We start from the raw sequence: 22,282 nt of genomic DNA, 5'->3' as shown, positions 1-22,282 counted from the left end.
AGAGCAGTTAGGGAGTCAGAAAAAGATAATATTATGCTGAGCTTGTCTTTCTTGGGAAACTTCCAACTCTCCCACCCACGTTCTTCTGGTCACTGTTCTTTGACTTCAGAGGTATTTCATTACCTTAACTCCTCTTCATCGTTATCTAATGGATTGCTGCTATCCTCACCTAACATTTTGGCTTGGTAAAACTGGCAGTGTCCAGCTCGTGATGTAGTTAGTTGCATTATCACTAGAGTTACATGGCCAGACTCTTAGTCTCTACTGGGCCCAGTGCATGCCAGAGGCTGCTTTTCAGATTACTTACTATCAAAGGAATTGCCTTGCTCCAGATTCCTGAGGTTCTGCACTGTGATTCACCTGTTAGGGTTGCTTAAGACTTCACACAGCATCTTTATCTTCCAGGAACACTAGCAGCATTGGATCTGCTGAGACACAAGGCCAGACAGCAAGACAGTTTGCATCCCAGCAGGGACTTGCTGCAGAGCACTGTCTTGCTAGGGAGCCACTCAAATTGGCAGCTTTCCATACCACCCAATAAATGTGTTGAAGCTGTATTCCCAAGTGTATATTCTATCTCCAAAAGCCAAAGAGGCCCAGTAGGTGCTCTGCCATTTTGCTGTTAATAGGAATTGCAAGATGCAATAACTTGTCTTTCACCTTACAGAGGTTGTCCTAGCACACCCATAAAATCCTTACAAATGTAGGAGTCTAATTTGTAGACTTCAACTGTACATTTTAACTTCCACCATCTGGTTTATATGGTTTATACAGTTTAACTTCCACCGTCTGGTATGGATGTACCTATCATGGTATTGAGGACAGCATGTCTCAGAGGTGCATAAAAACACCTGGGGAATATGAAATGCAGATTTTGATTCAATAAGTCTGAGACGGAGCCCAAGATTGGGCATCACTGATTCCAATTTTTTAATCTTCCCTTTACCCACATCCTTTGCCATATGACTTTGAAGCTTTACAAAGTTCTGTCCATCCTCATTATTTATGGGTTTTGCATTTTGAAACTGCCTACTTGCTAAAATTTATTAGTAATTCCCAAATCTATACTCACAAAGTTCTCATGGTCACTCACAGATATTCACAGGGTGACAAAAATTTTAGTTCCCAGCCGAAGTTGAGCAAAGTGATACTCTGCCTTCTTGCAGCTCTTATACTGGAAACAGGAGTCCTCTTGATGGTCTATTTAATGCTCATTTTCCCATTTTTGAGATTTTTGTCAGTGAATTCAATGTTTAAAATGGCCCCCAAGCGTGGTGCTCAACTGCTATTTAGTGATCCCAAGCCCAAGAAGGCGTTCATGTGCCTTACAGAGAAAATACACACATTAGATAAGGTTTGTTCAGGTTTTCACTTACAGTGCTGTTGGCTATAGTTAAATGCTAATGAATCAACAATATATATCACATAAGGTGTTTTTAAACAGAAATACACATAAAACAAGCTTATGTACTGATTAGCTAATGAAAATACTGTGACCACAGGCTCACAGGAACCAAACCTGCATTTCCCCTAGAAGCAATGATTTAGTATTTGCTAATTCAGTGTTCAAGGCAACTTTATAGATCATCAACTAAAACATTGTACATCCCCTTCTTGTGAGTATGCACAATATCATCACAGGAGAAGATTTTCTTAAATATTTTACAGTTTTCAATTAAATATAGTGGCATGCCTATGCACAGTGTCATAGTGTCATACCACTTATTTACATAAATCCATGCACTTTTAGTATCTTTAGCATTGACAGTATAATTTTGATGGTTGTCAAAGGATATAAAAGTTTATCGCTATTTCCTACTTGACTAAGCATATGGTTACATTTTGCAGCAACTGCTGAATCATACATCTTTGGAAATTTAATAGCTTCTATTCAAAGACAGCAGGAAGTTTTTGACAAATTAATGTTTGATGCCTTAACAAGAGTACTTGTGACTCAAAAAACTGTTCTCTCATCCTAATACATTTTTTCTTATATTCTGAGGGATTTGGTGATTTCTCCAACCTTAAACTGAAATAAGCAACTTGAGTAATTTATCTACTCAAAGCTATCTACCGTTTTTAGGAATTGTAAATTATTTGGATGCTTTGCAAGAATACATGGAATTGTGGCTATTCCTCCAATAGTCCATATTTGCCTCACCAGTGCAAGTTTGCAACCTGTTGTTCTGTTTTCATGCTTATTTCCATACCCAGTAACTTTTTGTTATGCCAAATTACAGCATAGCCTTTTACAAGACATTTTAAATGTCAATGTTTTAAAATTTTATTTTTCAATTTTTGGGGATACTTGGTAGGTATATATATTGATGGGGTACATGAAATGCTTTGGTACAGGCATGCAGAGTGAAATAAGTACATCATGGAGAATGGGGTATCCATCCCCTCAAGCATTTATCCTTTGAGTTACAAACACTCCAATTACACTCCTTAAGTTATTTTTAAAATGTACAATTAAGTTATTATTGACTATAGTCACCCTATTGTGCTATAAATGGCAATTAAACATAGTAAATATAGAGCAAACAATACTCATAACTCTATAGAAGTGTAGAAGAGCTATGAAGAAGTTCATGCATGCACCTGCAAAAACAACTGAGTCACGACTGCTACCCTGGTTAACTGTCACTTTAAGAAGCCATCTGAGGCTGGGCTCGGTGGCTGACGCCTGTAATCCCAGCATTTGGGGAGGCCGAGGCGGGCAGATCATGCGGGCAGGAGATTGAGACCATCCTGGCTAACATGGTGAAACTCAGTCTCTACTAAAAATACAGAAAATTAGCCAGGCGTGGTGGTGGGCATCTGTAGTCCCATTACTCGGGAGGCTGAGGCAGGAGAATGGCGTGAACCCAGGAGGCGGAGCTCGCAGTGAGCAGAGATAGCGCCACGGCACTCCAGCCTGGGTGACAGAGCAAGACTCCATCTCAAAAAAAAAAAAAAGAAAAAAAGAAAAAGAAACCATCTGATGTAATGGTCACTATAATTCCTGATGTAAATGTGAAAAAATACATGTCTAAGAATTGATGAAATTTGCTATTTGTACAACACCTGACTTAAGTTTGTCATCACAGTTATAACCAGCCCAGGGAATCTTTCAGGTTCAGGCCCCACCTAACTGCCCCTAGGGCTATGGGGTTGGGGGGGGGTCAGTGTCTCCGTATACCTGTAACTCATTCATGGCACTTCACCTTGACTACTCACCATCTTATATTACTTATCTTAATAGCAGTATGTCCAGCTTCCTTCCTGCTGCATGTGTTTGTACCCGTCATCTGCCTTGAGTGTATGTTGTATTGCCAAACTATCATTGCTAAACGTGGCCTTTTGGCAGTGCTTGAAAACATACCAAAGCCTTACATAATTAGGCCTTGTCCTCAGAATGAACTCATTCTCCACCCTTGATCAGAAATCATGACTATCTAGCTGTGTTTCTCTAAACCAGGCACTTTACCTACTTAAGTCTTGTTTTTTTTTTTTGTTTGGAGACAGAGTCTCACTTGGTCGCCCAGGCTGGAGTGCAATGGAGCGATCTTGGCTCATGGCAACATCCGCCTCCCAGGTTCAAGCAATTCTAGTGCCTCAGCCTCCCAAACAGGCGTGCACCACCAAATTTTTTGTATTTTATTTTATTTCTGAGACAAAGTCTCATTCTGTCGCCTAGGAGTGCAGTAGTGCGATCTCTGCTCACTGCAACCTCTGCCTCCTGAGTTCAAGCGATTCTTCTGTGTCAGCCTCCAGATTAGCTGGGATCACAGGCATGTGCCACCACACCCAGCTAATTTTTGTATTTTTAGTAGAGACAGGGTTTCACCATGTTGGCCAGGTTGGTCTCGAACTCCTGACCTCAAGTGATGCACCCACCTCAGCCTCCCAAAGTGCTGGGATTACACCACGTGAGCCACCATGCCTGGTTGGTCTCACTTTTTTTTAACACTAGATTCTTCAACCTTTAAGCCGAAGGTTGAAAACTATGTCTTGAAGTTTTCAAATGTGTGAAGTAGATAGGAGAAATGAGTGATGTAAGGACTATGACAACTGGAAGGCATAAAACTTTTCTAAGTGCATTCTCATTCGGAGTTTCTGATATAGATTGTTTTTTGTTTTGTTTTGTTTTTCAATCATGTGAGTAGGCCAAATTTGGCCTAAAGGCTAAAAATTTTAAGTCCCACTTTAAACTGTAAAACCTCCATGATTCCAGGATTAGTGATCATGCTTATTCCCGGTTCTGCATCTTACTGATGCCGCTTGTTGATTACCCCACCTCCGCCCCACCCACCACCACCACAATACACACAGAATTACTCATCTTCTTGAATAACCTGGAGTAGAAATAAAACAGTCAATTAGCAGAAAGTAGCTGAGGAGCATTTCAGCAGATACACTGGGAGTCAGGAATCTCTCCAGAGCTCTCTGAAATTAGATTGCAAATTGTAAATTAATACCAGACTGCTTTAAGTTTTACTTATTAGCTAGGTGATGTTGCTTACCATTCCTGAACTTCAGTTTTCTCACCTTTAAAATAGAGATAATGTATGATCTACATAACCTATAGGCTTCTTTGGAGTATTGAATATCGTGCTGATGACAATAGCATCTAGGATTTATCAGCACTTACTATGTTCAGAACCTTTGTTATATGCTTTACATACAAGATCTCATTTATCCCTTAATAAAAACCTTGTGGGACAAATATTGATAGCTCTATTTTTACAGCTAAGAAAGCTGATGCCGAGAAAGGCCAACTTGAATGATGTCACACAGCTGAGTGGTAGAAGAGGGATTTAGATTCAGGCCTAGGTGACTGTCAAGATCGCAGCACTCATTGTTATGCTCTACTCTGTCAAATTCCTACTGCTGCTATAACAAATTACCACACATTTAGTGGCTTAAAACAACACAAATTTATATCTTATGGTCTGAAGTTCAGAAGTCTGAAATGGGGCTCACTGGGCTAAAATCACAGTGTTGATAGGGCTGTGTTCCTTCTGGAAACTATTTGGGAGATATAAGGGAGAATCCATTTTCTTTCCTATTCTAGCTGTTTTTTTTCTTTCCAACTTATATTAGATTAAGGGGATACATGTATAGGTTTGTTACATGGGTAAATTGTGTGTCAAGGGGGCTCAGCATACAGATTATTTCAACACCCAGGTAATGAACATAGCACAAGATAGGTCGTTTTTCAATCCTCACCTTCCTCCCACTCTCTACCCTCAAGTAGGGCCCAGTGTGTGTTCCCTTCTTTATGTTCATGTATACTCAGCGTTTAGCTCCCACTTATAAGTGAGAACATGTATTTGTTTTTCTGTTTCTGCATTAATTTGCTTAGGATAATGGCCTTCAGCCCCATCCATGTTACTGCAAAGGACATGATTTTGTTCTCTTTTATGGCTGTGTAGTATTCCATGGTGTATATGTACATTTTCTTTATCCAGGTACACTACTGATGGGCATCTAGGTTGATTCCATGTCTTTGCTAATGTGCCCATTCTAGCTTCTAGAAGCAGCCTTCCTTCTTTGGCTCTTGGCCTCCATCTGTCTTCAAAACCAGCAAAGGCTGGCTGCACATGGAATCTGTCACTCTTAACACTCTCTCTCTCTCTCTCTCTGACTCTAACTCCTCTGCCTCTACCTTTCATCTTTAAGGACCCTGTGAATACACTGGACTCATCTGAGTAATCCAAGAAACTCTCCTCCTTTTAAAGTCAGCTAATTAGCAACCTTAATTCCCCCTTTTTATGTAATTGTGAAAGTTGTAAGAATCATAATGGAGTCACTTGTGTTAAAAAGAAAAAAAAAGGGCTGGGTGCAGTCACTCATGCCTGTAATCCCAGTACTTTGGGAGGCTAAGGTAGGTGGATCACCTGAGGTCAGGAGTTCGAGACCAGACTGACCAACATGGTGAAACCCTGTCTCTACTAAAAATACAAAATTAGCCAGGCATGGTGGCGCATGCCTGTAATCCCAGCTACTTGAGAGGCTAAGGCAGGAGAATCGCTTGAACTCAGGAGGCAGAGGTTGCAGTAAGCTGAGACCACGCCATTGCACTCCAGCCTGGGCAACAAGAGTGAAACTCTGTATCAAAAAAACAAAAAAAGAAAGAAAGAAAAAGAAAAAAAAGAAAAAGAAACCTTGACAAACAGAGCTGGGGAAGGCCGTGAGACAGCTTTCATGCATAAATGCCAGATAACAAAAACCATCACAAAAGACTCTGCCAATACCACAACCTTGCACAAAGGCCATTGCACCCTTACACAAAAAATACTTTTGCAAGGTCATCTGCCCAGCAACTGCCTGTCCAGCTAATGACTGGCATCACCCTTGTTATTAATACTTGTAGGCAAGGAAAATTATCACAAAACAATTATGTAATCATCCTCATTTTTCCATTAAAAACCTTTGTCTTTCTTTACCTCCTTGAATATGCGCATAGTTTACTATGGCATATGTATTTCTGCTGCAATGCCCTATGTGCAAATAAATATTTTCTTTTAGAGAGCCTCTGTCTGTTATTTAAACATGCACCATAACATATTCATAAATTCTGGGGATTAGAAAGTAACATATTTGGGGGGCCATTATTCTGCATACCATATCCATTGACTACACAGGATAGTGCATTGTAATACAGTATAGTAAATATGTTGAGTGCACATTTATTTTGTTTCCCTAGTATATTTGCATCCAAGCTTTGTTGCATCATTCTCACCTCCATCTTCTATAGGGCATGGCTTTTCACCCCTTTTACTTCCAGTGACTCTACCAATCACACAACTTTACCCCTTATGAACACAGCAGGCAGCATGGGCAAAAACAGTAACACATCACTTCAGACCCAGTATCGGTCCAAGCAGATCAACTAGAGTCCTTCTCTAAGAATTGAGATGGACGGGCAGCTTCCTCTGTCTCCTTGGATAATGAATCATAAGGCTGTGAACCCAGAGATGTTGGTGGTCATATGTCTACATATACACACTACTCTCCAACAACATATGGAGAAGCTGAAGAGACCGAAGCCAGCAGACAAGCAGAAGGCCATACCACAACTGAGAAGTGGAGATGGGGCACTTTTGCTATTCACATCTCACAATTCTGTTGACCCTGAAGCTGGCTCCACCACTACATTTCAAAGGCTGCCTCTGTGAGACAATAATTTCTGCTACTTTGCTTACGCTAGCTTGAGTTAGAATTTCAGTTGACCCTTGAACAACATGGGTTTGAACTGTGCTGGTGAGAGTTTTTTTAAAACCAACCACAGATCAAAGCTGCTATAGTCCCAGGATGCTAAACCCACAAATAGGGGGACAGAATTTTCCTATACTCAAGTTCAGCAGGACAGACTGCAGGACTTGAGTATATGCAGATTTTGGTACATTGTCATCTGCCTTAATTGGTCCTGGAACCAGTCTCCTAAGTACACTGAGGGACAACTGCATATCTCTTGGCACAAAAAAAGTCTTAAAATAAATATTTAAATTGAAGCATTGCCTGCTTCATGAGTATCAATTTCGTTTTCTACATTACACCATAATGCTCATGAGATCAGAGTTTATGCCATAGTTCTATGGATTTCTTCCTATGCATGTGATAGCACCAGGCTTACTGTAAGAGCTCCAAAAATATTTTCTGACATATGTTCTACTTATATGTCATTATGTAAAAATAAAACAAAATTATACTCATGCATTTTTAATATTAGCATTTTTTGACTCTATTCATAACATCTGTATTTTCCAACTGCGAAGTTTGTGTAAGTGATCTCTTGTAAGATGGAGGTCTGAAACATAAACAGTTTATCACATGTGTTGCTGGAGTAACAATTGGCAGAGATTGCCCTAAACTCTAATGACATTTTACTCTCCCCAAATCAGATCGATAGGTTTTTGAAGTGCACTCATGTTGAATTAGAACAATAATAAACGGTTTTTAAAGAAATGCATGAAAAATACAAAGAAATAACAAAAAATACCTTTTAAAATACATATCTTTTCACCTTTTTGAAGCATTTTTACAAAGTTAAGGGGTGTGTGTCTGTGTGTGTGTGTGTGTGTGTGTGTGTGTGTGTATTTACCACCCCCTCACCATGATGACAACAAGAACTCAAGAAAAAGATTTCCTGGGGCCGGGCGTGGTGACTCACGCCTGTAATCCCAGCACTTTGGGAGGCTGAGGCGGGCGGATTGCCTGAGCTCAGGAGTTCGAGACCAGCCTGGGCAACACGTTGAAACCCCATCTCTACTAAAATACAAAACAATAGCTGGGCATGGTGGCGTGCGCCTGTAATCCCAGCTACTTGGGAGGCTGAGGCAGGAGGAGCGCTTGAACCCGGGAGTTGGAGGTTGCAGTGAGGTGAGATCATGCCACTGCACTCCAGCCTGGGCAACAGAGTGAGACTCTGTCTCAAAAAAAAAAAAAAAAAGATTTCCTTGCAAAAAGAACCAATGCACTGACCAGCCGGATGCACAGCAGTGTTCTGTCTTTTCATCTGACTTCCTTAGAGAAGAAATCGTCTGATTCATTCAGGGACTATCCTCCCAAGCTAATTAGTACATTTAATCACGTCCAATAACCTTGAGTCAGTGGGGGGTTTTTTTGTTTGTTTTTTGTTTTTTTGTCCTAGTTTCCGAGTGCTACATGCCAGGGACATTTTTAGGTGCTTAACATGCATTAACTAATGTAATTCTCCAACAACCCTATGAGGGTATTTAAGGTAAGCATTATTCTAAAAATGCCCTCCTCCAAAGATTTCCATCCTGATTACTCATTGAAACACTAATTTAGGTACTGATGTGAAGGGACTTTACAAATATAATTAAAATTTATGTACCTTAAGATAGAAAGAGGCCAGGCACGGTGGCTCACGTCTGTAATCCCAGCACTTTGGGAGGCCAAGGCCCAAGGTGGGTGGATTACATGAGGACAGGAGTTCCAGATCAACCTGCCCAACATGGAGAGACCCCATCTCTACTACAAATACGAAAATTAGCCAGGCATGGTGATGCATGTCTGTAATCTCAGCTACTCAAAAAGGCTGAGGCAGGATTGTTTGAACCTGAGAGGCAGAGGTTGCAATGAGCTTAGATTGTGCCACTGCACTCCAGTCTGGGTGACAGAGTGAGACTCTGTCTCAAAAAAAAAAAGTTATTCTTAATTGTTTGGTTATATTTGATCTAATAATTATTTCGGCCCCTAGAAACAGAGAATTTTTTCAGGCTAGAGTCAGAGAGATGTGGCAAAAGAAGGAACAGGAACAGGAGAGATCATACAGAAAGGGAGATCAGAGAGATTTAAAGTGTGAGGAGGACTTGACCTGCCCTTCCTGGCTTTGAAGATGGAGGAAGGAATGCAGACGGCCTCTAGGAGCTGGGAGTCCCCATCTAAAAGCCAGCAAGGAAACTGCACAGAACTGAGCTCTGCCAACAACCTGAATGAGCCTGAAAGCAGATCCCACCCCTGTCCCCCACCCAAACCCCACCACCCCGGAACCTTCATTGAGGAACACAGTCCTGCTGACCCTTTACCGCTGCAGTTCTAGATTAGAGGAGACTAAAGAGACATGATCACCAAATTCAAGGCGGCCCTTGATTAGATTCTGGTTGTGGATGGGGTAGGGAATAACTTTAAAGAATATTGTTGAAACAAGTGGGGAAATTTTAATTTGGCTTATTTATTAGAGAATAGTATTTTATCAATATTAAATTTCCTGAATGTGATAGTTGAATTGTGGTTATTTAGAAGAATGCCCTAGTTCTTAGGAGACAACATGCTCAAGCATTTAGGAGTGAGTTTCATCCTTAATACAAGCCGAGATAAAGCAAATATGTACAATGCGAACAGTTGGTGAATCTAGATGAAGGGTATATAGGTGTTCATTGAATTATTTTTTGCAATTTTTCTGAAGAAAATAAATTTTTCAAAATAAAAAATTGGCGGGGAAAACACATCACTGTGGATACTTTGTGTAGGATGGATTTGAGGGCAATAGGAAAGAAGTGGGAAGACAAGATGGGAAGGTATTCCGCAGCCAGACTTAGGGCTGGGATTCAAGAGGAACAGCAGGGATAATGGAAAGCATCCCCTGCCCACAGCTAGGCCAGCGAAGCAGCTCATCCTATAACTTGTGGTTCCCACAGGCTTCCCTTGCAGGACAAACTCCTATGGGTCGAGCGTGTGGTCGCCCAGCCCCTTCAGAATTTGGTTGGGATTGAGGAGCGGCGCAGCGGGATGCCGTGCCCAGCTCCAGACTGGAAGAGCCCACGTGTCACTGTTAGATGGGGGAAGCGGCATCCTAAATTTAATTAACGCTTCTCTTCTCAAAGTATCTCCCAAATCTTTGGCATTTTTCCACAAAGTAATTTTCTTCTAGCTCAATGTCTCCTTAAAATATATGTTTAATTAAGAAAAAATATGAGTCACATAAAGATGATTTTTTTCAGCTTCCCCCGCTACGTCCGCCCCATGCGCCAGGCCGCGAGGGGCAGGACGTGGAAGCGGAAGCGCTGGTCGGGGGGCGTTCTCACGAGTCCGGGGCCCAAGTCCCAGACGCTACCCATGGAGGCGTCCAGCGAGCCGCGGCTGGATGCTAAGTCCGAGGTGAGTTCCAACTTGGAAGGACAGCGAGCAGCGAGGCTCTGGAGCAAGAAAGATGTTTCTCTAAATTGTGTTTCTGCTTCCGTTTCAGGTCACCAACCAGGTGAGTGAGCGGCCGTCCCGCCCTGTCCTCCGCCAGCCCGCCTCCCACGGCCGCGAGACCGTGCCACCCTGAGCCTTCCCCAGGTCTCCCCCAGTCCTGTGTCCGCGAGCCGGTGACCTTCAGCCCTCCTTCCTGCATTGCTCCTTCTCCTTTGCACCTGAACCGGTAGCCGTTGCCATTGTAATGAAAGCTCCTCTTCCCCACCCTGCACTAGCCCAAAGAATGCAGATCAAGGATTGTTGGGCTTTGATTAAGCGACATTTATTCGAAGCTAGGAACACGGTATTTTAAAGTGTGATGGATATAGAAGAAGTTATGAAAATTTGCAGAGATAGCACCGCAAACATTTTCTTAGTCTCTAAAAAAGTTATTTTTGAAGATGGAGTATAGCATTTTAGCCTTTTAGAGTATGCATTTATAATGCTAGGAATATGAATTTGACTTTTAAACTATATCTTAGCCCCATTTCTGTTTCAAGTGCTGCTGTGCTGTTGTAGCTAATAAACTATTTGTAGGCAAATAATTTATAACACACTTCTCAGAATAGGAGTACTAAAACTAGAGTATTTTTAGGCCAGGAGTTACCCAAGTCCATATAAAATGTAAGAAAGGGATGAGGTAAGAAATAATTAGAATACAGGGGCTGAAAGAGGTGTCCATTGACTGCTCTCTGTCATTTTTCTCTAACTGATGTTGCTTTCGAGGATTCCTGGGAAGTAGGGGAAGTCAGAGAGCTGTCAACCGTCTACCTGGCTTTACTTAGTTATATGACTTAGTGCATTTTGAGTCGATCTTTCATAAGTCATTTTATCCATTCTCTTACGTTAAGTTTTGTATTTAAGATATTCTGAAACAGAATTATACTAATTATGGGGTTTTTAAAGTTGAACTCTTTTTGGCTTAAACACAAATTTATTATCTTACAGTTCTGGAGGTCAGAAGTCCTAAACTAGTCTTACGGGGCTAAAATCAAGGTGTCTGCAGGGCTGTGTTCCTTCTGAGGAAGTAGGGGACAATGTTTCCTCCTTAGCTTGTGGCCTCTGCTTCTATCTTCAAAGCACATCATTCCAGCCTCTGCTTCCATTGTCACATTGCCTTCTCTGACTCTGACCCTTTTTCCTCCCTCTTATAAGTACCCTTTCAATTACATTAGGCCCATCTGGATAATCCAGGAAAATCTCCCCATCTCCAAGTCCTTAATTTTGTCACATCTACCAATACTGTTTTGTTGCCTAAGGTAACATATTCATAGATTTTGAGGATTAGCATGTGGACATATTTGGGAGGGCCATTATTCAGCCTACTGCACATCCTTCTAAGCAGTCATTCACAGATTATATGATTGTTTGCATAGGAAAAGCCAAGATCATTTACAAACATTATTAGAATTAATGTGAGAGTTGAGCAAGGTGATTCCATTGTTGAGCGTTCTTTAGTTCAGACATAAAGAGTTGGAAAATATAATTTTAAGGATGTCATTTATAACATGAAGAAATTATAGGCCAGCCGTGGTGGCTCATGACTGTAAGCTCAGGGCTTTGGGCATGGGCAACATAGCAAGACCAGCATGGGCAACATAGCAAGACCTTATCTCTATAAAAATAAAAAAACTAATCAGGTGTGGAAGCACAGACCTGTAGTACTAGCTACTCAGGAGGCTGAGAAGAGAAGATCTCTTGAGCCCAAGAATTTGAGGCAGCAGTGAGCTGTGATTACACCACAGCAGTCCAGCCTGAGTGACACAGTGAGACTCCATCTCTTAAAAAAAAAAAAAAAATTACGGAGTACCTTGCAAGAAATCTAACAAAAGATATTTAAAAGTTTTATGAAGAAAATTACAAAAAGCGGTAGACTTTTACTTTGTGATCCAGCACATGAGGAGCTTGGAAGTCATCACCCTGTCCTAGCAACAAGGAATAACTGAACAAACTGAAAAATCAACAACTCCTCTTGGATCTGTCAGAGAAGTGAGGTCACAGTGCAAATTGCTGTCCCCCAAATTGGTGAGACATTGCGAATACAGAGAACCACAACTTAGAGCAGAAGCTCCACAGAAACCAGTGCCTTAACTGAGATTGACAAATTACTGGAGGCTCCCAATTCTCCCTCACACCTGACATACAATCAGATCAGCAGATTGTTTTCTCTCACTCTAAATTCACCTCCTCTTGCTGCCACCTGGGTCCAAGCCACCGTTCTGTTGCCTGGAATACCACAGTAGCCTTGTAACAGGGTCTCCCAACTTCCTTAAACTTTGTGCCTCATCTGGCAGTCTGGATGAGCCTTTTGCAATGTAAGTTAGACCAGGTACCTCTGCTACTCAGAGCTTTTTAAGAGATTCTTGTCACACTGGAAAAAAGTCATAGGTATTTACTGTGGCCTACGGGGCCCTTCGAAGACTGATTCCTCATCTCTTACCACTCTTCTAGCTCATGCCCCTCCAGCCACCTGGGCCTCATTGTTCCCTGAACACACCAAGCATGCTTCTCCCTCAGTCCAGAATGCTCTTTTCTCCAGATCCCGTGGCTTTTTCTTCATTTTATTCAAGTCTCTTTCTGTTCAAAAGCCGCGTGAAAGAGGTCTTCCCAGGTTCTATCTAAATAGCCTTTCTTGTCACCCTGTCACCTTACCCTGCATTTCGTCATGCTATAATACTACCATTTCATTATATTTTTGTTTATTGTCTGCCTTCCCCACTAGAATTCTGAAGGTCAGGAACTATTTTTTACATCCCTAATTCCTAGAATATAGTATTGCTTAGTATATACTGAATATTGAGGCCTCCCTCTCTTACTCAAAACACATGGGAATTACCAGTTTTATCTTTATAGACAGTTTTTATAGTCATGTTTTTATATTACTAGTAACTTCAGCCTCCACATCAATTTTTAGTGTGACTACAGCTAATTTGTTTGTTTACCTTTTTATGTATTTACTTTCTGATTATTCTTTGTATTCATTTTACTTCTGGATGTTTTTATATTTCCTTTTTTACTACTAGCTTTTTGTTTCTTTGTATGTTTTCCTTTTTTAATACTTCATCATACAATGATTTTAGGGCTACCGTACATTGTTTCATTCTTAACATTCTGCATAGTGGTAAGTGCTCTCTGTTCTGATTTTTTCTTTTATATTCTTTTATTTTTAAAATCTATGCAGTTCACTCCTACTTAAGGCGAAACCACAATTATTAGAAGGTTTGCTTTCCGTTTGCATTTAAATGTTGAGGTTAGAATTTTGGAAATTCTCATCTTATAAACCTAGTCTTAGCTTTCTTTCAATTGTGAAGACCGACTTTGCACAGTGTCTTGATGACAGCTCTCCCTGTTTCCTCACCTGACAATTTCACTGTTTTAATAGTGAGTGGAACTTAGCATTGCACACCTTCATTGCTTTTCTGCTTGAAATCTTCTAGTTTTATTTCAGATTCTGAGAAACAAATAGGCAACCCTTTAACTCTGCCACTTTAATGTTGATGGTAAAAGTGGAACTTCTTCCATCAAGGAGTTGTACAGGCTAAATACTGTTAAGAATAAGAAATTGCTTACTTATTTCTTACTCAAACATTTAGGGGAGGGAAGCCCAGGTAGAAGAATTGCTTGAGCCCAGGAGGTCTAGGCTGCAGTGAGTCATGTTCATGCCACTGCACTCCAGCCTGAGCAACAGACTGAGATCCTGTCTGGAAAAAAAAAAAAGGGAAAATGAATTCCTGGTTCAATTTTTGGATATCACTATTGAACTGGAATTAAAACTCTCTCTACTCATGAACTCTCCTGAATTCTGTTCTTGGATTTTTAGCCACTTTCTGAACATTCCTATAGAGATAACCCTAGTATCATCTCTTAATGATACTTTTGGACTGGATACCTCAGCATTCTCCCAGTTATCCAAGCTCAATTTTTTATAATTTTCTATAAACAACTATAGTTGTATCTTGTAGGCAATCATCAAGACCTAGCAATGCATCCTTCATATGATCAGTTTAGTCCTGCTTGTCACCAACTTAGTTCAGGCACTTATATAACTTCAGACTTGGATTATTGTGTTCTGCTGCCACCAGATGAATCTCTTTCTCTCTCTTTTTTTTTTTTTTTTTTTAATAGATTTGGAGACTCGCTCTGTTACCCAGGCTGGAATGCAGTGGCATGCTCATAGCTCACTGCAGCCTTGACCTCCTGGGCTCAGGTGATCCTCCCACTTCATCCTTCCAAGTAGCTGGGACTTATAGGCGTGCCCTACCACATCTGGCTACTTTTTGTACTTTTGTATTTTTTGTAGAGACAGGGCTGTTGCCCAGGCTGGTCTGGAACCCCTGCACTCAAGTGATCCACCTGCCTTGGCCTTCCAAAGTGCTGGGATTACAGATGTGAGCCACTGTGCCCAGCCTGAATATCCATTAATCAATATTTTGATATCATTCTCTCTATTGAAAAGCTTTTGGCCGGGCGCGGTGGCTCCCGCCTGTAATCCAGCACTTTGGGAGGCCAAGGCGGGCGGATCACAAGGTCAGGAGATCGAGACCATCCTGGCTAACATGGTGAAACCGCGTCTCTACTAAAGATACAAAAAAATTAGCCGGTCATGGTGGCAGGCGCCTGTAGTCCCAGCTACTCCGGAGGCTGAGGTAGGAGAATGGCGTGAACCCGGGAGGCAGAGCTTGCAGTGAGCCGAGATCGTGCCACTGCACTCCAGCCTGGGCGACAGAGCGAGACTCTGTCTCAAAAAAAAAAAAAAAAAAGAAAAACTTTCAGTGAGTCCCCAATGCCTACAGGGAAAGTTTAAGTGACTTAATGTGGTAAGTTCTCCACAGTAAGGTAAAGGATATAAAAGTACAATGAAAACCTCTGAAAGCTCAATTTGCAAGGAATTACTGGCTTTTTGGTCACTTGTCAACTTTATTTTTCATATTTTCTTACAAGAGCCATCTACTTTAAGACAGATAATTTTTTTTTTTTTTTTTGGAGACAGAGCCTTGCTCTGTCACCCAGGCTGGAGTGCAGTGGCGTGATCTCAGCTCACTGCAAGCTCTGCCTCCAGGGTTCACGCCATTCTCCTACCTCAGCCTCCCGAGTAGCTGGGACTACAGGCGCGTGCCACCACGCCCGGCTAATTTTTTTGTATTTTTAGTAGAGATGGGGTTTCACTGTGTTAGCCAGGATGGTCTCCATCTCCTGACCTCGTGATCTGCCCACCTCGGCCTCCCAAAGTGCTGGGATTACAGGTGTGAGCCACTGCGCCTGGCAAGACAGATAAAATATTCTATCCCTAAACCAAATTTTGACTCTTTTTCATCTGTAATTGGTTCCACCCAATATTTATTAAGCATTTATTCTTTGCTAGGTGTGCATTTATGGTATATATAAATAAAAAACATGTTTTCCTCTCAATTCCTGTTCTGTTTATTCTTCAAAATGGAGCTTAAAGCCTTCTGTAAAGCTTTCCCTTAACTCCCTAGGCTACAATAAACTCTTCCTTTCAACCAGAAATGTAGTCACTGACTTATATTGCTCTCTCTGGACTATATATGCAAAAAGTGCACAAAATATGGACAGTTAATGAATTATCTAAAAGCGAACACTCGTGTAACCACAAACAAAAGTCAATAAATTGAGTGTTACCAGTCCCCCAGAAGCCCACCAGATGCTCCTCTTCAATCAATGCCCACTTCTCTCCACCCCAAAAGGATAGGCATATTCTTCTCTTTATAGTTTTACCACCTGTTTCTCAAGTTGAAGTGAACCGAATCATAAGTTTTGGACTTGTTTTAACATTTTTGGTTTTACATGTAACTGAAGTTCATTTTCGTTGCTGTATAGCATTTCAGTTATCCATTTTATTTCTGTTGAACATTTGGGTTTTCAGTTTAGGGCTATTATGAATAAAGCTGCTAGGGACATTTTCATATATGTATCCTGTGTACATATTCAAAAAGTTTTTCTAAGTTCTATCCCTAGTAGAATTTGGATCACAGTATGCAGAGCTTCAGTTTTACTAGCTAAAGTCAGTTCGTTGATAGATTGGCCCAGTTTACACTTTCACCAACAGCATGTGACACTTCCCATTGCCTCACATCCTTCCTTGCCAATACTTGGAATTTTCAGACTTAAATTTTTGCCATTTTGGTAGCTGTGTAGTGGTATCTAATTGTGGCTTTTAATTCCTTGTTTCTTAAGGTGAGCACATTTTCATATGTTTATTAGAAATTTGTAGTTATTTTGTGATTTGCCTTTCTCTATTTTTATATGGAGAACTTTTCTTTAAAATGAATTTATTCAATCTTTTTACTTATAAAAAATGTTAACCTTTTGTCAGCACCAGCTTGGACTTAATGCTGTAAGAGATTGATGCAAAGCAAGTCTGAGATAGGAGGAATTTTTGGTCCCCCTTTTATAAAAATGGGAGATTTACAAATGCCTTCCCCTATTCCATACCCCAAAAGTCCTAGATTAGAAGATGGGTTATATAACTTTTATGGTTGATTGAGGCACACATGGGAACCATTCCATTTCTTTTCCTCACCATAGTCTTCAAGCTCAAATATTACATTAGTGTAAATAGTGATAAGGTGGTTTGGATTTCATCAGTGTTCATGATGGATATGTGGTAGGATACATGGTGGGATTTACAAAAATCCTAACTTCTGCAAGAAGAAATGTATTAACAAGTAAAGTTTTTTGCCCAGTGAGCATTAGTTTTCTAGAAAAAGGTATCAGTCAGTGAGCAAGTACTTTTTGAGTGGCTGCTATGTACCAGGCTAAGCTTTGGAAACAAGACAGTATTTACCCCTGTGTTTTATGTTTTAGAGTCGTGTTTTTGAGGCAGCATTAACAGCTGCATGTTTTATGCTATGGCATCATTTAACAATCATTGACAGGAATTAGATTAAAAGTATTAAGACAACCAGTAGTCACTAAGCATGTAATCTTTGGAGTCAAACAGACTTTGGTTTCAGTTCTGATTCCAGAAATGTGTGACCGTATACACATTACCTAAGCTCTCTGAAGTTGGCTTTTGTCATCTGCAAAGTGGAAACTATAACCTATAATGTTATGTTGATTCAGTGAGGTATGTAATACATGTAAACTGCATAGCACATCACCCAGGGTGTGTATCTGTCATGAACAATGATGAAATCCAAAACCACCTTATCACTATACATGCTAATGTAAGGCTTGAGCATGGAACAGCAAAGTGAACTAAAAGATACTCCAAGCCTGTTAAAGGAAACCAATACTGCCACATCTTCCTTCCACTTCCATTATACATTGGAGGGGAAATTTTTTTTTCACTTTTTGCTTTTTTCCGTTTTTAACTATGATGGTGTTTTCTAACTGTGTTTATATCCCTTATTACCTCTCCATTTTTTCATTTGATTATCGTTCCTCTAGCAATATTAAAATGAAGATACTTTATTTAAATATGACCAGCGTTGAAACTAAAAGTTGAGTGTAACTGCAGTAAAATTGAATAAATATCTGCATTCCAGGTAATGTTACTACTAATGAATTATTTTGTCCTGTCTTATTAAAGCTTGTAGATTTTCAGTGGAAACTGGGTATGGCTGTGAGCTCAGACACTTGCAGATCTCTTAAGTATCCTTATGTTGCAGTGATGCTAAAAGTGGCAGATCATTCAGGCCAAGTAAAGACCAAGTGCTTTGAAATGACGATTCCACAGTTTCAGGTTTGTGATTTAACTCATCCAGTTTTAGCTCAGCTTTTCTGTAATCGTCGCATAAAAAGATGTATAAAATCTTTCTATGGGAAAACTTTAATGGTTTTTATTTGTAGATTGATATGCTCTACATTTACTAGTAGTATATGCAAGAGACATGAATTTGTCTTCTTTGGGAATTGGATAAATTATTTTCAATATAATGTGCTGAATTTGTGTACTGCGCCATTTGATCGCTTGAACAGTACTCCTCTCTGAGTATATTTAGGAAAGTTTTATCTTCAGTGGCAGGATATTTACTTTGCATTCAAATGTTTTATTCCTTTGGGCTTAATATTCAAGAATGTTAAGCTAAATGAATCTTTGAATAGTGTTGACCCTGAATTTTCTGACTAATAATGTTTACAAAAGACAGGTCAGAGTAAGTGTACTTGGCTGGCTTTATCAGCTAGGGACTTAAGTAACTCAGTAGTTTAGAGTGATGTTACCATATTATCATTCTACCTCTTTTCTGTAACCCAGGAGGAATAAAAGGTGGGGAGGGGAGAATAAGTCAGGTTTTCTTTTTTTTTTTTTTTTTTTTTGAGACAGAGTCTCGCTCTGTCGCCCAGGCTGGGGTGCAGTGGCACGATCTCGGCTCACTGCAAGCTCTGCCTCCCGGGTTCATGCCATTCTCCTGCCTCAGCCTCCCAAGTAGCTGGGACTACAGGCGCCTGCCACCATGCCCGGCTAATTTTTTTGTATTTTTAGTAGAGATGGGGTTTCACCATGTTAGCCAGGATGGTCTCAATCTCCTGACCTCGTGATCCGCCCACCTTGGACTCCCAAAGTGCCGGGATTACAGGCGTGAGCCACCGGGCCCGGCCAGGTTTTCTTCTAAATGTACATACTGGAGATGTTTTGTCATTAATTTAACTGTCCTCTCCAGTTTTGTTTTTGTTTGTTTGGTTTGTTCCTTTTCGTATGAATAGGTAGGAATCTATTCTTAGCACTTACACTAGTACTAAGTTAGTACTTACACTTAGTACTTAAACAGCAGTTAGTACTCTAAAAGTCAGAGAAAGCAACCATCGTGAATGAAATGGAAATAAAAAGTGATTCTTTGTAAAACTAACTAAAATTATATTGTTCCTAGGCTTCCTTTTAAAGAAACCCTTTCATATACCACTTTATGATACTTTTGATTTCTGCTTTTATAAACTACAGTTTAAATAATTTGTTTCCCTTTCATTTCTTTTTTTTTCTTTTTTTTTTTGGGACACAGTTTCACTCTTGTTGGCCAGGCTGGATGCAATTGGAGTGCAATGGCATGATCTCGGCTCACTGCAACCTCCGCCTCCTGGGTTCAAGCGATTCTCCTGCCTCAGCTTCCTGAGTAGCTGGGATTACAGGCATGCAGCACCACGCCCGGCTAATTTTTGTGTTTTTAGTAGAGATGAGGTTTCACCATGTTGGCCAGGCTGGTCTGAAACTCCTGACCTCAGCTGATCCATCCACTTCTGAAACTCCTGACCTCAGTTGATCTGTCCACTTCAGCCTCCCAAAGTGCTGGAATTACAGGTGTGAGCCACCATGCTCAGCCTGATTTCTTTATTTAAAATAGATATCCCTGCTTTGAAACAAAAATAATGTTCACAAATTTAACATTATTAATATTGATTAGTGTCTTGGAACTGAGACTTAGTGAAAAGGAAATAAATGTATATTGTGATACGGGAATAACATTCAACTAAATATGAGGACTCGGTCAATTTTGAAAGAGAATACACGTTTTGGTCTTTTTGTAATTCACAGTGCTGGCCTAATTGTTATTATTCTGTGCAGCATTTGTGCTGTCCTAATTCCACCTCTAGAAATTTTTTCCTATAGGAAAAAAAAATCACAACTGGATTAACTCTTTTTCCCCAGCTTTATTGAGGTACAGTTGACAAAATTGTGTATTTTGAAGGTTTCACAATGTGATGATATGCTAAAGATATACATTGTGTAAAGATTACCACAGTCACTCTAATTAACACATCCACCCCCACATATAGTTACCTTTTCTTTTTTTGGAGAGAGAGAGAGAGAGAGTGTGTGTGTGTGTTGAGGGCATGTAAAATGTTTTTTAGCAAATTTCAAGTAAACAATAACAATATTATTAACTGTAGTCACCATATCGTACATTAGATCTCAGACTTACTCATTTTATAACCAAAAGTTTGTACCTTTTTACTGACATTTCCCCATTGACCCCAGCCTCAGCTCCTGGCAACCTCCAGTCTCCTTTCTGCTTCTGTGAGTTTGACTTTTTTAGATTCCACATATAAGTGAGATCACACAGTATTAGCCTTTCTGTGTCTGGCTTATTTCACTTTGCACAATGTCCTCCAGGTTCATCCATGTTGTTGCAAATGGCAGGATTTCCTTCTTTTTTTATGGCTGTGTGATATTCCATTGTGTGTGTATGTATACACATACATAGTATATACATATAATATATACATACATTATAAACATTAAATATAAATATACACAAAAACATTTTCATTAGAGGCAACTCTTTTAAAGAGAGTTTTTACATGGCTTAAAACTAACCACAAGATAGCCTGTTAATCACATTACATGACTGAGAGCTAAGGAACATTCTTTGAGCTTTTAATTTATATCTTTTTGATAACTAAAATTTTGAACATCAGTACATATTTTTAAAGAAATAGTTACACTTTGCTTCATTCTCTGACAAATTTGCATATAAATTAAAACAATACAAATCCTCTTAAGTAGCAAAATAGAAAATTAAGACCAAATAAGAAGGAAAATGCAGATGTGTAAATCATTAGAAGGTATCCTGATTGCCAAGGTTAGGTTTCAAATTTGTCTCCTAGCTTCCTGGTAGGTACGGGAGAAGACAGAACAATTTGCTTGATTCCTTTCTTACCTGAGATTTAAAAGAAGATGACTTCTATAGGAGAACCATTATACCAGCTTAATTTTTAAATGACAGAGAAATAAACTTCTACCATATAAACCATTGTTAATGTTGGATCTCTCTTCTAGTAATTGAACCCATAATCTTAAATGAGACAGCCCTTACCACACTGAAATGCAGTCCTTTACTAGATTGAAAGTGTTTTGAGGCCTGGAACCAACTTGTTATTTTTGTTTTTATTTTCAGTGTCTAGGACAGTGCTGAGTATTCAATAAATCTGGTGTGATCTTAAAATGACTTCTCATGTGCTTTTTGAAAAGTTTAGTCATGAGATAATTATCCAACCCCACAGTAGTATTTTTGCTTGCAGTACCAAATTGTACCTGTTTATTTCTTACAGCAACCTTCAGTAATTGAGAATGTAACACTAAAATGCAAACTTAATATGTTATATAGTCTCTGGTAGTCAGATATAATTAAAGTAACTACTTAAATATCTTCTAAAAGCAAAATTAATATTATTTTCCCCCTTTCTCTCCAGAATTTCTACAGACAGTTCAAGGAAATTGCTGCAGTTATTGAAACGGTGTGAAGACGGATTCTTTGGTTGATAAATTGCTGTCATTCTAAAGTCAGGGACTTCACTTTCTGCAACAAAACCAAATAAGGATGGAACATTTATTGAATGAAAAATGCACTTTTGTTTTTCCATTTTTTTAAATAATAAAAATCAGACAAACAGGAATTGGGTAGTGGTGATCAATGCACAACTTTGTGAATGTGCTTTATAAAAGTGACTGAATTAGACACTTTAAAGGATGTACTTGGTGATAATGTGAATGATATAATCAGACTAACAGTTGAATCATTGCTATTGGAGGCAGCACAAATTTATGTGTTACAACAGTAGTTTAAAAACTTGTACTGGATGGCACCCATTTTATAAACAATCTTATTTGGAGTCATGTATATAAAAATATATATAA

General features: G+C 39.7%; 1 protein-coding gene across 2 annotated transcripts; it reads left to right on the top strand.

Moving 5' to 3' along the window:
- The first annotated feature begins 10,481 nt into the window (after positions 1–10,481).
- Positions 10,482–22,041, top strand: COMMD6 (COMM domain containing 6). Of its 2 annotated transcripts, XM_063714947.1 has the most exons (5): positions 10,482–10,611; positions 10,700–10,711; positions 18,242–18,394; positions 19,650–19,776; positions 21,838–22,041. In XM_063714947.1, exons 1-4 carry the CDS (start codon positions 10,570–10,572, stop codon positions 19,758–19,760), a joined length of 318 nt encoding a protein of 105 aa, XP_063571017.1. In that variant the 5' UTR covers positions 10,482–10,569; the 3' UTR covers positions 19,761–19,776; positions 21,838–22,041. The 2 variants fall into 2 exon arrangements, with proteins under 2 accessions (XP_063571017.1, XP_009246970.3); XM_009248695.4 differs by lacking the exon at positions 19,650–19,776 and having other exon boundaries at positions 10,498–10,611.
- The last annotated feature ends 241 nt before the right edge of the window (positions 22,042–22,282 follow it).

Source organism: Pongo abelii, chromosome 14 (genome assembly GCF_028885655.2).
Source record: "Pongo abelii isolate AG06213 chromosome 14, NHGRI_mPonAbe1-v2.0_pri, whole genome shotgun sequence".
In the NCBI taxonomy this organism is placed as follows: domain Eukaryota; kingdom Metazoa; phylum Chordata; class Mammalia; order Primates; family Hominidae; genus Pongo; species Pongo abelii.
This window is presented reverse-complemented; position numbering and strand designations above follow the sequence as displayed.

Coding starts and splice junctions, on each gene's coding strand:
- COMMD6 (XM_063714947.1), top strand. CDS start 10,570: ATGGAGGCGTCCAGCGAGCCGCGGCTGGATGCTAAGTCCGAG. Junction 18,395..19,649: donor TGACGATTCCACAGTTTCAG/GTTTGTGATTTA, acceptor TTTGGGACACAG/TTTCACTCTTGTTGGCCAGG.